At 48.8% G+C, this 15,244-nt stretch overlaps 1 protein-coding gene and 2 long non-coding RNA genes across 4 annotated transcripts; 2 read left to right on the plus strand and 1 right to left on the minus strand.

Moving 5' to 3' along the window:
* The first annotated feature begins 2,993 nt into the window (after nucleotides 1-2,993).
* On the plus strand, nucleotides 2,994-4,220 carry LOC120697637 (stem 28 kDa glycoprotein-like). Its single transcript, XM_039980920.1, has 2 exons — nucleotides 2,994-3,503; nucleotides 3,601-4,220. The coding sequence occupies exons 1-2, from the start codon at nucleotides 3,001-3,003 to the stop codon at nucleotides 3,983-3,985; spliced, it is 888 nt and encodes a 295-aa protein (XP_039836854.1). The 5' UTR covers nucleotides 2,994-3,000; the 3' UTR covers nucleotides 3,986-4,220.
* A 440-nt stretch (nucleotides 4,221-4,660) lies between these two features.
* Nucleotides 4,661-7,495, minus strand: LOC120697642. Its single transcript, XR_005684568.1, has 2 exons — nucleotides 5,049-7,495; nucleotides 4,661-4,952 (listed from the first exon to the last, which is right to left on the minus strand). It is a non-coding gene; the product is annotated as an uncharacterized LOC120697642 (long non-coding RNA).
* A 4,030-nt stretch (nucleotides 7,496-11,525) lies between these two features.
* On the plus strand, nucleotides 11,526-15,088 carry LOC120697640. Of its 2 annotated transcripts, XR_005684567.1 has the most exons (3): nucleotides 11,526-12,402; nucleotides 12,486-12,599; nucleotides 12,683-15,088. It is a non-coding gene; the product is annotated as an uncharacterized LOC120697640 (long non-coding RNA). The 2 variants fall into 2 exon arrangements; XR_005684566.1 differs by having other exon boundaries at nucleotides 12,486-15,088.
* Nucleotides 15,089-15,244: the final 156 nt, after the last annotated feature.

The following is a 15,244-nucleotide window of genomic DNA, read 5'->3' on the forward strand; positions in this document are numbered from 1 at the left end:
ATCCAATAGATCTCTCTCTTAGTTTGACAATATTTCAGATATAATGTTTTGCTAGGATTGTTTTTATCAACCAAGCTCTACATAAGCCTTCCACTTTTATATATGAGTAGAATAGGTTGAAAACAATCTAACGTAGGCTTGAGCGACTTGATGAGATGAGTATTTCCATGATCTTTTGCAAGAGAACCTCACTTATGTTTGATATGCATTTTTTTGAAAACTCTTCACGATGAAACAAGGTAAAGGTTTGAAGTTCGCTTAAGTTTGAGAGCATTGCATTTATTTATTATTGTGGCTTGTTCTTTAATTGCTAGTCTATCTTCCATAATAAAAAAGTAGCCGGTCACAACATGAACTTAAATGCTAAATACTTGAGAGAGCAATATGTCTTGTTATGTATGACTAAGTGCAGAGAGGATATTAAGGGGCAACGCTGATTTCTTTATAAGCAAAGCTCCTGGACTTACTCGAGGACGAACAAGGTTTAAGCATGGGGGGAATGTTGGCGCTCCTTAAGTACCCACTTTATCCCTTGTTTATCCTTGATAATGGCATGGATTTAATATCAAAATCACTAACCGTCCTAACCCCGGCCTAATTATTGGTCATTTTCACACTTGCACATATATTTTGGAGGAACTTCGTTTTTGCAGATTTTTGGCCTATTTTGGAGCATGAAATGACGAGGCCCGTGATTGAGCGCTAACACGAAGAAAGACGAAGGCCAAAGCCCAAAGGAAGGACCAAAGCCCATGTTGATTCGAAGCCCATTCATGCACATCCATCCTCCAAGAGAGCCCAAAGGACCAAGCCCATGAAGATGAGATCAAGATACTTCGGGATTAAGCAAAGCAAATGAAGATTTAAGGAAGGATTCCCTATCCTATCCTTTCCTCGAAGATATCTCCAAGATAACAACGTCAAAAGGGGTGCAATCGTGAAAGACATAAACTCTAGAAGATGCGAGGAGTCTGCACGCGAAAGGAGGACACGAGACGGCGAAGGAATGAGCCAGGCCGGCCGGCCTAGGCCCATTGGGCCGGCCGGCCCAGCCCTTTTTTAGGTCGGTTTGGCCTCCCCTTCGACCGGTGGCTTCCTCGGCTTATAAATAGCTCGCACCTTATTCAACTCGAGGCATCCATCCACCCAGAACTCGACGAAAACCTAGGGCCAAGACCGGAGGGAGACGACGGCCGCCGCAAGTCTTCGGGTTGTCTAGGAGATGGCTTAGGCCGACCCTAGCCGCCGTGGCCTCCCTGCGTGGTTGTGCCATGGCGGAGTTCAAGAGCTAGTTGGATTCATCGATGGTGTGCACAGGGCGGTGATGATCCAAACGAATCTATTATGTGAGTAATGATAATCATGTCTTCCGAATCTATTAGCGATCATGTTCTCCTCTTTCGATTTTGTTCTTCTCTTTGTGTTTGCTTCATCTTAGATCTATTATCGAGATAGATCGCTTAGCATGATCTTGTAGTCATGGTGGCTAGAGGTTCATGGCGGAACTACCAAATGGGGTTCGACTTACTTTAGGGTATCCCGTTGAAAGGGGTGGCGTCGTGACAGGCCGTTGCCACTTAGTAGGTTGGGTATTGAGGGATCGGATTGGAGATTTTGAGTTTAAAGATGCTTTTGATTTAGATGCATGATTTATCCGCTCGTTAGCTTGAACTACAACTAGATGACGATAGGCCTAGTCATATCTTTGGTTTTGCTATGATTAAGCCTATATTCATGGATGAGATCAACCTTTCCATATCACTCATATCTATTAAAGGTTTACTCTTTATATGCAATCAATGCTTCATGTTAGGATAGATCCATTAGATTAGATGGAAAACCTTAGGTAGTTCTTTGTCGATCCACGGATTGATAAACCTTGGGGGAATACTCTAAGGGAAAAGCTACACGAACCGTGCGCTTGCGGTATATAAATCGGGGTGCTAAGGAGCGTCAACACCGTCGTTCGGGATACTGGCATCCTATACTGCTGCCTGCTGGTCATCTGGGCACAAGGATCTTCCACGAAGCTAAGTCCATCGTGGATTTCTTGCTTGTTGCTCCTATTCATTCTTGGCTTGGCGTGGATTGGGATTACTGATTAGCATGTTTGTTATTCCAATAATTGCTGTTGTGGTATCAATCGAAGATCCACAGTGTTGTATGCTTGGAATGAAAGTGCATATGTTCAAGCTTTCTTCTTGTATTTCTCCTCGCCAATACAAAACCGTGTTCTTCCCCTGTTACCTGTGCAACATGTGTTCTCTTCTTGTTATTTCGGGTAAATCGGGGTTACCCGAACCCGAATTATCGGGTACCCGAATTGTGGGGTTTTATAATTTTTCAGTGTTTTTCGGGTATCAATTTCTAAAACGCGAATTTTAAAAAACACGAAAAACCCGATCCGAAATTTTCGAGGTACCCAAACGCCCACGCATAGACTTTGAGAGCAAAGGTAATAGAGTGGCCTGCTGCCCGACGACTCGCGCTGCACCTCATCCGGGATGCTCAGTGGTAGTGGTGGGCCCCACATCATGCTTTGCTCTGATTTCTGCTTTCTGCTGGGATTGCAACCAATGGGGCACGAGAGATCATTGAGTTAGCAAGACACCCATCTCTTTTCTCTCTCTATTTCTCTTTTGCTCCACATCAAGGGCTCCATTTCGCCTGCTGACTGTGTCCCATTGTACCTACAACCTGCTCTCGCACGCACATGAAGAACGGCAGATCTGTGCACCGGCCACTGAAGAACGGACGACAGAGGCCGGCGCGGAGCACGGGATCGAGGACTCTACCGTTGCGCATTGCCCTGTCGGCTTCCTGTTGGAACGTTGCGCGCCAGGAGGCTTCTAGCACGCGCCCCGACGAGCACAGCTCCACCCAATCCTAATCACCAGCAAGGCCGCAAGCCAGTCACAACTCGCCATGTCATCCTCCAAATCAGTAATCTGACCGGCCCCCTTCCTGATCTATTTAACGGCCGGGCCGGCCGTTAAATAGATGCACACGCAGAGCGCACAAGGCGATCCAATTGAAGACCGAGCACTGTCGATGGCATCGGCCAAGCTCCTCGTCACCGCCCTCGCGGCCCTGCTGGCGGCCGCCGGTGGCGCCGGCGCGAGGGAGTTGAGTCGGCTCGAGATGACGTCCGCCGAGATGATCGCCGACGGCGGCGGCATGCCGCTGATCCACATGCTCCGCCCGCTGCGGGGCTCCGGCGGCCGCCTGGGCCGGCGCGCCGGCGTGCCGTGCGACAGCTGGCGGTTCGCCGTGGAGACCAACTCCGTGCGCGGCTGGAGCACCATCCCCGCCCGCTGCGAGAGCTACGTCGGCAACTACATGATGGGCGGCCACTACCGGCGCGACTCCCGCGCCGTCGTCGACGAGGCCGTCGCCTACGCCGAGGGCCTGCAGCTCGCCGGCGACGGCAGGGAGGTCTGGGTGTTCGACGTCGACGAGACCACGCTCTCCAACCTCCCCTACTACGCCAAGCACGGCTTCGGGTGCGTACGGTTATATCCGCCGGCGTCGACCTCTCTCTCTCTCTCTCTGTCTCTGCTCTATCTAAACTGCCGCCATGGCCGCGCGCGCGCGATGCAGGGCCGAGCCGTACAACTCGACGCTGTTCGGCGCGTACGTGCAGGAGGCGAGCGCGCCGGCGCTGCCGGAGACGAAGCGGTTGTACGACAGGCTGCTGGCGCTGGGCATCAAGCCGGTGATCCTGACGGGGCGGCGCGAGGACAAGCGGGAGGCCACGGCGAGGAACCTCGCCGCCGCGGGGTACACCGGCTACGAGAAGCTCCTGCTCAAGCCGCAGGACGCGAGGGTGCACGCGGTGGAGTTCAAGTCCGGCGAGAGGCAGAAGCTGGAGGACGCCGGGTACGTCATCGTCGGCAACATCGGGGACCAGTGGAGCGACCTGCTCGGCGCGCCGGAGGGCGCTCGCACCTTCAAGCTGCCGGACCCCATGTACTACATCGGCTAGCTAGCTACCGAACAGCAGCAGATTTAAATAAACTCCTGAATAACGTCCAAATTTCAGTGTGTCGAATAAAGAAGACGACCTGTTTACCATTAAGGTGGAGTTGGGAGTGTTGGTCCTGTGCTAGCTAGTACATTCAGGACACAAAAAGTGCGTTTACTAATTGTGAATGAATGTAAACCAAACGGCGTGATAATAATGGACAATGAATAATTCACATCAAGAACATTTAGTTTCAGAGTTTTTTTTTTTTTGAACCGAGGCCAACCCGATTTCCATTGCAATAACACATTTAGTTTTAGATGACTTGCAGGTTTCAAATTCATTGCAAAAGCGGTTTTATCCTCCAACGCTGACCAAGATTTGAAGAAGCTCGGTACGTTCCCGTTCGTGCGGCCGCTTCGTAGATTCCCAAAATTTCAGGCGCCTGCTGTCTACTCTCTCTGTCCCTTTTTATCTGTCATTTTTATGTGCGTGTCACAAATTTAACTTGATTTGTAGAAAATATGTATAATATTTGTATCTCCAAATAAATTTATTAAAAAATTAGATGAAAAGATATATCCAATGATATCAATTATGTATCATAAATATTAATACTTTTCTATATAAAATTAATCAAAATTATTGTTCGGGAAGCGAGAACGACAGTTATTTAAGAACGGAGAGAGTAGAAACTGTGCAAAAGCAGGTGACGCGAAATTAATATTAAATATTGAGCATATGTTGCTACTTGCTAACATCGGATTGCACTGTAGATGATTACATGATGGAAAAATGCCACAACCTACTATTTCTGAATTGTGACACATCTTAATCAAATTGCTACTTACTCCCTCCGTTCTAAAATTATAGATTGTGGGCCCCCGGGTTGGCAAATACCCAGGTTCCCGTTGTGCTTTACTGTACTTGTCCCATGATCAGTCCGCAAGCACGCACAACAGCACCGGTATCACAACCGCACTCAAAACTTGTTAGTAACATTAAAATTTAATTAGAGCATATATAATCTGCAGCAGAAGCAAATAGAAATATAGGACTTCCATCCTATAATAGTGTGCCTCACCATTTCCCACAGACAACTGACTGGGAGTTGGTCCTAGAAAGAACCAACGTCGAAAACCCGCATCCTTTGGCAAGGAACTGAACCGAGACGGCTCTTCTTCGAACTCAGGATTGTAAAATTTTAGCAACAAGGGTGAGTACAATTTTGTACTCGCAAGACTTCGGGTGTATATAAAAAATCCTATACTACATGCATGGTTAATCAAAGAAGGCTGACAAGTTCACTAGCACTAGGCTGTATTTTATTTGGGTGTATCTTTATATGCGTAATTTTGAAAATATTTTATTTTATATAAAATAGACCGACTTTAAAAATCATGACTCCCCATTTCCCATTTCGCGGTCCTTTGACCATCTATATCGGTCCACAACCTTTGAACCGGTGCAAGTGTTATCAAACAATTCCCTCACCAAGTTTTCAAATCAAAAGTTCTAAAACCAGCGACTAGCTCAAGCGCTCATGACCGTGAGCACGGCTATTCGAATAGTTTTACACTCTGCAGAGGTTGTACACTTTACCCATACGACATGTTTCGCTTTGATGCCAGCACGGAGCCAATGCGCATTTACACAATTCCTTTGATGTGTCGGCAAGGTAACATGACAAAGCCGTTACGTTGCTGAACCCAAGATATGCTACTCGACAGACTGTAGGAGTTTCTCGGCTCCGTACATCTGCCCGAGTTAGCTACCCCGACACCGACGAACTCCTCGAACACTCGGGCGGTAGCATCCTCTCGGGGGCAACTGACTTAATAAACTAAGGCCAATGCTCATTTAGCCGTATGGTTGCACTGTAATACTTGACTAGAATAGTGCCAATTACCGGTCCTTAAATTGACACGGGTGATAAATTCCTAAAATGCGCCGGAAACGCATACAGAACTAAGCCATATCCATCATCTATTTTTCCATCCATTTTATCATCCATATTCTTTTTCTTCATCGTCATACCATCATATCTGCTAGACATATATTCACCCGCGTCTACCATAGAGTTTTTATTCTTTAAAAATAACCATATAAATGTATATTTTCTTTAAAAGAAACCAACCCATGTGATACTAATTGACTACTGCGCATATACTAAGCCAACTAAGCATGTGACTCTGAACTACGCGAATAACCCATAACCTTAGGGTAACAAGATATAAAAGGGGTACGAAATAACAAGGAAGGTACATGCATTGAAGTAGGACGTGTCTACCCGATATAAAATAACATTTGGACTCATAAAATCATCTTCGCATGCAAATAATTGTAGGTTTAGGAAATTAAATAGGAATAAGAATGATCAAGGAGGTGCTTGCCTTGTTGCAGATCGTTTATATTCTCGAGCATTAGCTCAGCGTTTTGCTCGGCATCCGGCGCAGTTACGAATGTCTCGTCGTGTACGCGAATCGGACGAAAGAAAGCACATGCAAAAGAACCAAATAAACAACAATCAACAACTAAATAAAATACTTTGAGATGATGGAGCATGATTTTTAGAAAAGTTTCTCTAAAAAAAGGAAGTATTTAATTTGAAATTTATTTGGGCAAGTTACGCAAGTTTGAAACTTAAAACAGATTAAGAGGTGAGTGCATTTCTCCTCTTTTTTTTTGAAAGAAAACGGCAAGAATGCGCCATGAGGTCTCCTATTTTCTCTCATTTATTTTTCTAGAAGAAAACGGCAAGAATGCAAAGCACGTGGTTACATATAACTTATAAGAGGTTAAAGTGTGTACCGGATGTATTCCTGCTTTTATTTTTGTAAAGAAAAACGGCCACTTTGCTTGACGAGCAGTTTGAGAAGTACCATAGCACATATTGCTCACCATAGGGCTCGTCGAAGGTCGCGGCGAGGCACGAAACAAGACGGGGCGTGGTGAGGTGACGCAGGCTCGCGGTAGAGCGGCGACGGCGTGTGCTTGCTGTTCGGCTTCGGCATTGTTCCTCGGCTCGCGGCGTCGGCGTCGATGTTGATCTCCGGCTCGGCTCCCTCGTGCTCGTGGCCGTCGACGTCGTCGTTGCCCCCGGCAGCGGGTTCAGCTCGTCGTGGCCGTCGGTGACTCGGCGTCGGCTTCCGTGTCGGCGTTGTCCTCTTCACGCTCATGGCCGCCGTCTTCGTCGTCTGTGGCAGCGCGGCTCTGGGTGGCTGGCTTGCTCATTGGAGAAGGATGGCGAGAGAGAGTGGCGTGTGGTGGTGCTGCTTGATAGCGGAGAGCAGGGGAAGGGGATGCAGCGCTGCTGTCTAAGTGTGTGTGGCTGTGTGCGTGGTGCAGTGAGTGAGAGTTAAAGCATGCATGTCTGTGCTTGCTGTATCCACCGACGGAGAGAGAGTTAATTAATGTGTGTTGTGTGTGTTCGTGAGTGTACATGCACGTGTACAAGTGGAGTGAGAGTGCATGTGTGCATGCATGGTGAGAGCAGATGAGAGGCTGGTGGTGCTTGGCTCGTGGTGCTGCTCTTGGTCGGTGGATACAGCACCACGAGCACACACAAGCCAAGCACCACCAGCACGAAGCACGCCAAGCACCACGAGCCAAGCACCACCAGCCTCTCATCTGCTCTCTCGGAGAGAGAAGGTTGCTGCCGACGGAGAGAGAAGGTGCAGCCGAGAGAGGAGAGGTGAGCCGCGTGTTCCGCGTGCGCACATTGTGCGTATGTGAGCTCTGAGCTGGGGCTCACTAGACTGGCACACAAAGGCAGCGAGGACAGTGCGGAGCTGGACGGGGAGGAGCAGTGCGGCGGATGGCGCGTGGTGTTGGAGCTCGTCCAGCTCCTGTCCTGGCTCCGGGCGGTGCGGCTGGACGGGAGGCGCGGCGTCGGCCCGATTCCAGCGCGGTACAGGGAGCGGGAAGGAGCTCGAGATGGCACAGCTACAGGGCGGTGGAGGGCGAGGCCGCGCTGTGCCGCTAGGTGACGCGGCTCAGAGGAGCAGCACCGTGCTGTGGCCGTACGCGGGCGGCGCGGGGAAGAAGACAGGGTGGAGCCGCTGACGCGCGGGCCCGGCGAGCAGGGCGCCGCGGGAAGGAGGAGAGGTGGCGGCCGAACGGGCTTGTGCGGCAGGGTGGGTCAGCTGGGTTTTGGCCCAAGCCGAGGTGAGCTCTTTTTTTTCCTTTTTGAATTCAAACCAGAGTTTAAATTCAAACAGAAATTATTCAAAAACATCTAGAAGCTTAACAAGATGGCAACGTATCTAGTGCAAACCAAGGACCTCGTGTAAACCCGTGCAAACCTACTAAACAAAGTTTCAAAAAATTCTGAAAAAAATCATGAATGTGCTTCTCAGCTTACCTCATCTATATATAAAATTTTATGGTCAAATTCGTCTTACTCTAGAAGTTACAAAAAAGACAAATTTTCTGACAACAATAATGGTTCAAATGCATCTCAAATTTGTCTTTTTTGTAACTTCTAGAGTAAGACGAATTTGACCATGAAATTTTATATATAGATGATGTAATCTGAGAAGCACATTCATGATTTTTTCAGAATTTTTTGAAACTTTATTTAGTAGGTTTGCACGGATTTGCACGAAGTCCTTGGTTTGCACTAGATATGTTCCCTAACAAGATTGATCTAGTATTTTTAACATGGTTTTACTCCTCTTTTTACTATTGTTTCTTTTTAGTCACAGAAGGAAATTTTTATGCACAAAAACATGAGGAAAGCCAAATAAAAACCAAATCAATCATTAAGCTATTTATTTATCTTAATTTTATTTGTATTTGAAATTTGGGCTGTTACATAGGTAGTTCTAAATTAGCATGTGTTGAATAAGACGAGTGGTCAAATTTAATATAAAAAAGTCAAACGACCTATAATTTGAAACGGAGGGAGTACGTTTCAGTGTCTAAAATCCCACTAGGAATAGTATTGCTTGCAAGTTTGCAGCCCCAGTTCTGCTACATTGAACCAACATCTCAAAAATATTAAACCAATGTTGAACCAGCATCTCAAAAATATTGAACTAGCATTTCAAAAATATTGAACAAATATTTTTTCTTCCATCTTCTTCTTCGATGCCGGCGACTGGCGACGGCGTGGGGTGCCAGCCAGGGCGCGTGGAGTGTGCGGGGCCGGCGGGGGCGTGCAGCCCGCGGCGGCGCGTGGAGTGTGCGGGACCGGCGGGGGCGTGCAGCCCGCGGCGGCGCGCGGAGCCGGCCGGGCCCCGTGGAGTGCGCGGGGCCGGCGGGGCGTGCAGCCCGCGGCGGCGAGCGGTGAACAGGGCCGCGTCGCGGCAGGGCGCGAGTGCTGCCGGCGCGCGGGAGGAGCTAGGGAGAGAGAGGAAGGAGGAGTGAGGGAGAGAGGAAGCCAGGGTTTAGTTGGATACAAGAGTTATAAATTATTTGTACGAATCTCAGGAAGGTGGATATGAAATTTTTTTGTGAAAGATGTATAGAATTCACCTGCCCGGTCAGCACGCAGGGCCAGTGGCCCAGTAGTGAGTGTATTGTGTGTTTTGCCTGCGAGCTGTCTGTTGGCCTGTGGCCCATCCCTTGAGTCTGTGGGCCGCTAACTCTACCAAAAATTAGCGATACATAGGCCTTTCCCACGGGCTCATGACCCCAAGATTGAGAGATCAGTCCTAACCTTAGCTCATGATTGAGAGACAGCCGATTCATCTCCTACTACATAAAAAGAACCAAGTGAGTCTGCTCTCTGCCGTGGGTCTGCCTCCCCCATGTGTCTGTCATCGCATCTCAATCGTCGGATCGTCCTCTGTCGTGATCTCGACCCTCCAATCTTCCCCCGACCCGCTTCGCGTCTCACCTCCCTCCCCACACCTCCCGACGGTTCCTCCGCCCCTGCGCGGGGATGGCTAGTTTACGGGCGACCGTAGGGAGGAGTTCCCTACGATCGATCTCCCGACCGTTTCATTTTTTCCTTTTTGGATAAATTTTTGTCGTTTTCTGATAAAAAACTAGAAAAGAAATTCAAAGAAAAATTTTGAAGGGCGAAAAGTCAGAAAAAAAATCAAAGAAAAAAATTTTGGAGGGCGGAAATTTTTTCTTGACAGAAAATTTTTTTCAAGAAAAATTTTGGAGAGAGAAAGATTTACAAAATCAATTGAAAATAATTTGAAGAGGAAAAATTTTACATCCAAAATAAAAAAACTCGGATAAAAAAAAATTTTGTTAAATTTTTTGTATTAAACAAATAAAAAAAGAAAAAGAGAAAAAATACCGGCCCATCCGTTCCCCGCCGCCGCCCCCCCATCCGCCGCGTTGCCTCGCCGCGCCTCCCCGCTGCCTCCCCGTCGCCGCTCCGCCCCAAGGCAGGCCCGCCGCTCCTCCCCGCTCCGCCCCGAGGCAAGCCCGCCGCTCCTCCCCGCTCCGCATCCGCGCCTTCCCGCCGCCGCGCCGCATCGCTGCCTCCCAGCTGCGGGCTTGCCGCCGCCGCGCCTCCCCGCCGCCACCATGGATCTGGCCTGGGGGAAGGAAGGGGGAAGGTGGCTCGCCGCCGGCCCGCTGCCGCCCCGGCGCTACTCCGCCCAGAGGCGGGCCCGCCGCTGCGCCTCCCCGCTATCGCCATGGATCTGGTCTGGGGGAAGGAAGGGGAAGGGAAAGGGGAAAGGGGAAGAGGATGGGAGAGGGAGAGGGAGAGGGAAGAGACTAGAGAGTGCAGGAGTGAGGGGGATGCGGGAGAGAACAGATCGACCAAGTTTAAAAACTTACGGTCGACTGTAGACTCAACTGCGCACCTCTTCCACGCCGCGCGCTCCAGCCGCCTCCCTCTCGCGCTCCAGCCACCTCCGGGCAGCGCCGTCCCTCCGCTTCGCCGTCCCTCAAATCGTGCCTCAGCTTCGCCGTCCTTGCAGCACCGGCCCTACGCTCCGCCGTCCTTCGATTCTCAGTGCAGGCGGCGTCCCTGCAGCACCGGACCTCCGCTGCACCGTCCTCCGGTCCTCCGCCTTTGCGCGCCCCCTGCCTCCTCCACTCCGTGAGGCCCTCCGCGCCGTCGTCCTCCGGTTCTCAACGCAGGTGTCGTGTTGGTCCAGTGATAAAGCCCCCTCCCCACTCTAACACCTGGGTTCTATGGTCGGGTTGGCTAGGTGGGGCGCGCTAACTTGGTATCAAAGCCGAGGTCCTGGGTTCGATCCCTCCCGGCCACGTATTTCCGCTGCACGATTTCTCTGGCTGCGTTTGCTGTGACCGAAGTGCTGAGACCGGACAGGTGGCACAGCCCCGCGGCTCGCCCGGCTCGCACGCAGTAGGGGAAATGTTGGACTGAGAATAAAAGCCCCCACCCCTCCCACTATAACACCTGGGTTTTAGGGTCGGAGTGGCTAGAGGGGTGGTCTAAGTTGGTACCAGAGCCAGGTCCCGGGTTCGAAATCCACCGGCCACGTATTTCTTCCGCTGCGCGATTTCCCCTGTGGGGTTTGCTGAGACCAGCAGCCATAGGCGCGGCGCGGCGCGGCTCACTCGCCGTAAAGGGAATGTTGGTCTAGTGATAAAGCCCCCCTCTCCCCCATTTAACACTGGTTTTAGGGTCGGAGTGAGTGGGTGGTCTACCGCGCATGCGTCTGCCCACGCTCAAAACCGCCTCCCCCGCCGTCGCCGCACTCGCTTCCCACTCTTGTTCGCCGTCGCCGTTGCCGTCGCCGCCGCTGCCGCTCCGCTGTCCCCCTCTTGCCTCGCCTCCCCCGATACCGCTGCCGCCTCGAACGCCACGCCGCAAACCCCGACACACCGCCATCTGCCGATCTGACCCAACCACGCATGCCCGACGGTTGCCACACTCTGCCGCTAGCCGGCCCCGATGCACCTTCCCACCAATCCGTCCCCCCCCCCCCCCCCCCCCCCCCCCCCCAATCCGCGGTCGGCTTGGGGCTCCCGGCGTCATCACCGCCAGCCTCCCCCAGGCTCCACCGTTGACGGTGCCGTGTCGTCGCGCCGCCGTTCCCTACGCTTCGCCGCCGACCTCCCCACACTCACTGGCTCTCCGTGCGAGGTCAAAGGCCTGTCACGACGCCGCTCCTCCCGCGACCTCCAATCGGACCGGCATCCCATTCATCCCGCTGGCAATGTATCGGGGAACTGCATCATCACTGGCATCTGACTGGATCGCCGCCCACGGATCAGCAAGCCCCACCGGCCACCTAGCTCCACGCCCCTTGCATGTGCAGCCCATCATCGAGAATGTCAAGGACCTGCACAACCTAGGCTTCACCTTCCCCGACATCAAAGTCAATATTGAGCTTGCTTCCAATGCACTGGGTTGTGCAGAAAGTGGTCTGACGACTCTTGCAGCTGATGCAGCAATTGGTGCACACACCAGAAGGGGCGATTGATGCGACGGGCGATAACTGAGAGGAAGCACGAATCGTGGATGTTGCTAACATTGCTGCAAATATTCAGTGCTGGTTCATTCTAATTTGATCACCATGTGTTTGTTAAAATGCTTATACAATTATAATGACTTTATTTGCATTGTCCATTTGTGCAGTCTCGACCTGAGATGGGTGGAGGCCTCTGAGAATAGCAGAGATGGGACATTGCTGAGCAGGTAGTGTTCGTTGCTAGCTGAGTAACCACATGAAGCCATTACTCTCTACAAACAGTAGGTGCAGTAGGTGATACATCTGTTAACTAGCTGCTTATTGGTTGGCTGGAATAACTGAACATGCACTCCATCTGATGCAGGGGTGAAGCTATCGTAAACATTAAGGTGCTGCACCCTTAAGTAATAAATAAAATTTTCTTTTGATATGTGGTAAATATTAGCCAATTTACCTATAAAAGTTGCTTTTCACCCTGGTGCTTGTGCACCAGGCTAGCTTACCGTGGCGTCGCCCGGTCTGATGTCCTTGCTATGCTTCAGTTCGTGAATTTTCAATCTGATCATGCATACAGTTGCTGGGGACTAAGAATGTGCAGACCATTCATGAATTGAGAAGAGAGGAAATGTTGTTGGATGCTTGGTGGAGAGAGTAGTATCTCTATAAATCACTAGCAAGTTTTAAATGTAGACATGGTCTGTAGTTCATTTTTTTATGTGTCTAACTGTGAGTGTCTCTCATATTTCTATTTTATTTCCGTCTGTCCACTTAGTCTGAGGCAGAGTACCGATCTCACTTCAGTACCTTGGCACTTCCTAAGGTACAGAATTTTCTGCTTGCTAACAGGCCAGTTGCAATGTCAAATGTTCGGCAAACCTGTCTTGCCTTCTGCAGGCTCCTTTTTTTACTGGTAAGCCATCAGGCAAAGGTGATATACTCGGCAACGGGGAAGTCATCACCGTCATCTAGCAAGACTTCTCTTACATTTTTTGCCTAGGATTGTTCGAAGTTTCATTGTACTGATGCAACAACTTTCTGCAAGTGCAATCCAACAGTGGCTTCGAGGTGGTTTTCCTTAACCGCTGCAGTAGCGCCTTCCATGAAGCAGTTTGCCACAGCAAAACTGCCAAAAGGCTTAGTGAGATTTTTAAGTTGTCAATTCTGTGTTCTTTTGTAGGTTTAGACTGGGCCACTCAGCAACTAACAGGAAGCATGTTAGAGTGGTTTCTTTGCAAGAACATAGCAAATACGGTTTCTTTGCTGCAAAAATGTAGGCTTCAATTCTCTACGAATTGGCTCTGTTGCTATTATTGCTTCGACTTCAGATTCTCTTCTAGACTTATTATCAGAATTTGTCTTGTGGTTTACTAACTTCTCAATGCAAACATCAACCCTGTACTACCCAATTGGTAAAAAGCTATATATGCAGCCACTTGTGAGTTTTTCTTTTTGCAACCTGTACTTCCAAACTATCTTTGGCTAATTTAGAAGCAAATGTCAATGTACTAAAACAAAGGAAAAAGTAATCAAAAGAATTCATCTTACATTAGCTGAGTTTCTTTCTGGGTAATTGTTGGCTGGGTTGATGGGTTATGAGTCTGCGGGTGCTTGTGAAAAGTGGAGTTAAAAAGAAGATTGAGCTGGTTGTTTATTCCCCTTTACTGAGGTATACGCTGGTCTTAATGTACTTGTGTCCCGAATAATGATATGAGATAGTTTAAATCATCTGTGCATTAATATTTAAGTATTAGCTTTACTCTCAGGGTTGAGTGATAAAAATAACTTAAATCTTCTAAGCACGGATCTTGTGTACCCTCACATAATGCATGGATTCTTGACCAGTACCTGCATACCGCTGGGTCACCTTAATTATTTCTTTTTGGAATGATCACCTTGATGTTTGTTGCAATGCATAGTGATTCTTAATTAACTATTTGTCCAACTGCGAGATGGAATGCTTCTTAGGAAACATTAAGGTTGACCATCATACCTTGTAGCACTCAGGGATCTCTTCTACCTTGATTTGCTTGAGTACCATGATTTTGGTATGCACTTGGCAAGCCGTCTCCGCTCCTTTTATTCTTCACAGGAAGCATGCATTGGAAAAGAAAAAGGAGAGGATGCCAATTGGGTGTGGACTTATATGGCTACTGTCCCTGATGCCACAAAATAAGATGCCTGCAGTAAAATTAGCCATGAACAAGCGACCAGAACACTGGAAGTAATGAATTTGTTTTGATCTTTTGCCGTTCTTGGTAAGTGTCTAAGTGATCACTACATTTTCCCTGTATCCTCTACTATTTTAACCATGTGCACAAAAGCTTTAAATGCAGGTCGATACACTTGAAATGATTGCTTGACCCTATGTGAGTCTTTTCCAGCGTGGTGTTTGAGATATGGTCTTGGGTTTTGTTGGCTTCAACAGTAGATTCTCTCTATATTAATATATGCTTGTTACCTTCCTGGTGACTTGTACCGATCCTCCAATGTGTGTCTGTGTACAAATAAATATAACATGCCTATTTCCTATTTGAGTGTTCTTCAACAGGAATGCAGGATTGATGGATGTTGAGATCGAGATGCATTGCAAGCTAGCAAAAGCTGACACAATGGATCATGCAGAATCATTATTTGTTTTGACGGTTATGAGGTTTTGTATTGAGATGTGTGGTGTTGCTTTTGACTAGGCGTTGTGTCCTTTACAGACATCAATATCCTAATAGACGTGTATTTATAATTGAAGGAAGTTATGGTTTGATTGTTTAGCTTTTTTTTGTCTATTTTCATGGATCGGTACCAGTTTTTTTGTTGGTTTTGAGGGGTTTATTCCAAAAATTATAGCTATATATGCCGTATATTAAATTCACTTAAGCACTTGCAATGGCATGATTAGTGCCTCAGCTCTTTGCTGGGCCACGATGTGATT

Source organism: Panicum virgatum, chromosome 3K (genome assembly GCF_016808335.1).
Source record: "Panicum virgatum strain AP13 chromosome 3K, P.virgatum_v5, whole genome shotgun sequence".
In the NCBI taxonomy this organism is placed as follows: domain Eukaryota; kingdom Viridiplantae; phylum Streptophyta; class Magnoliopsida; order Poales; family Poaceae; genus Panicum; species Panicum virgatum.

Excerpts from the sequence above, each read along its gene's own strand:
- LOC120697637 (XM_039980920.1), top strand. The coding sequence starts at position 3,001 with ATGCACACGCAGAGCGCACAAGGCGATCCAATTGAAGACCGAGCACTG. Across the intron at positions 3,504-3,600 it reads TACGCCAAGCACGGCTTCGG|GGCCGAGCCGTACAACTCGA; the intron begins GTGCGTACGGTT and ends CGCGCGATGCAG.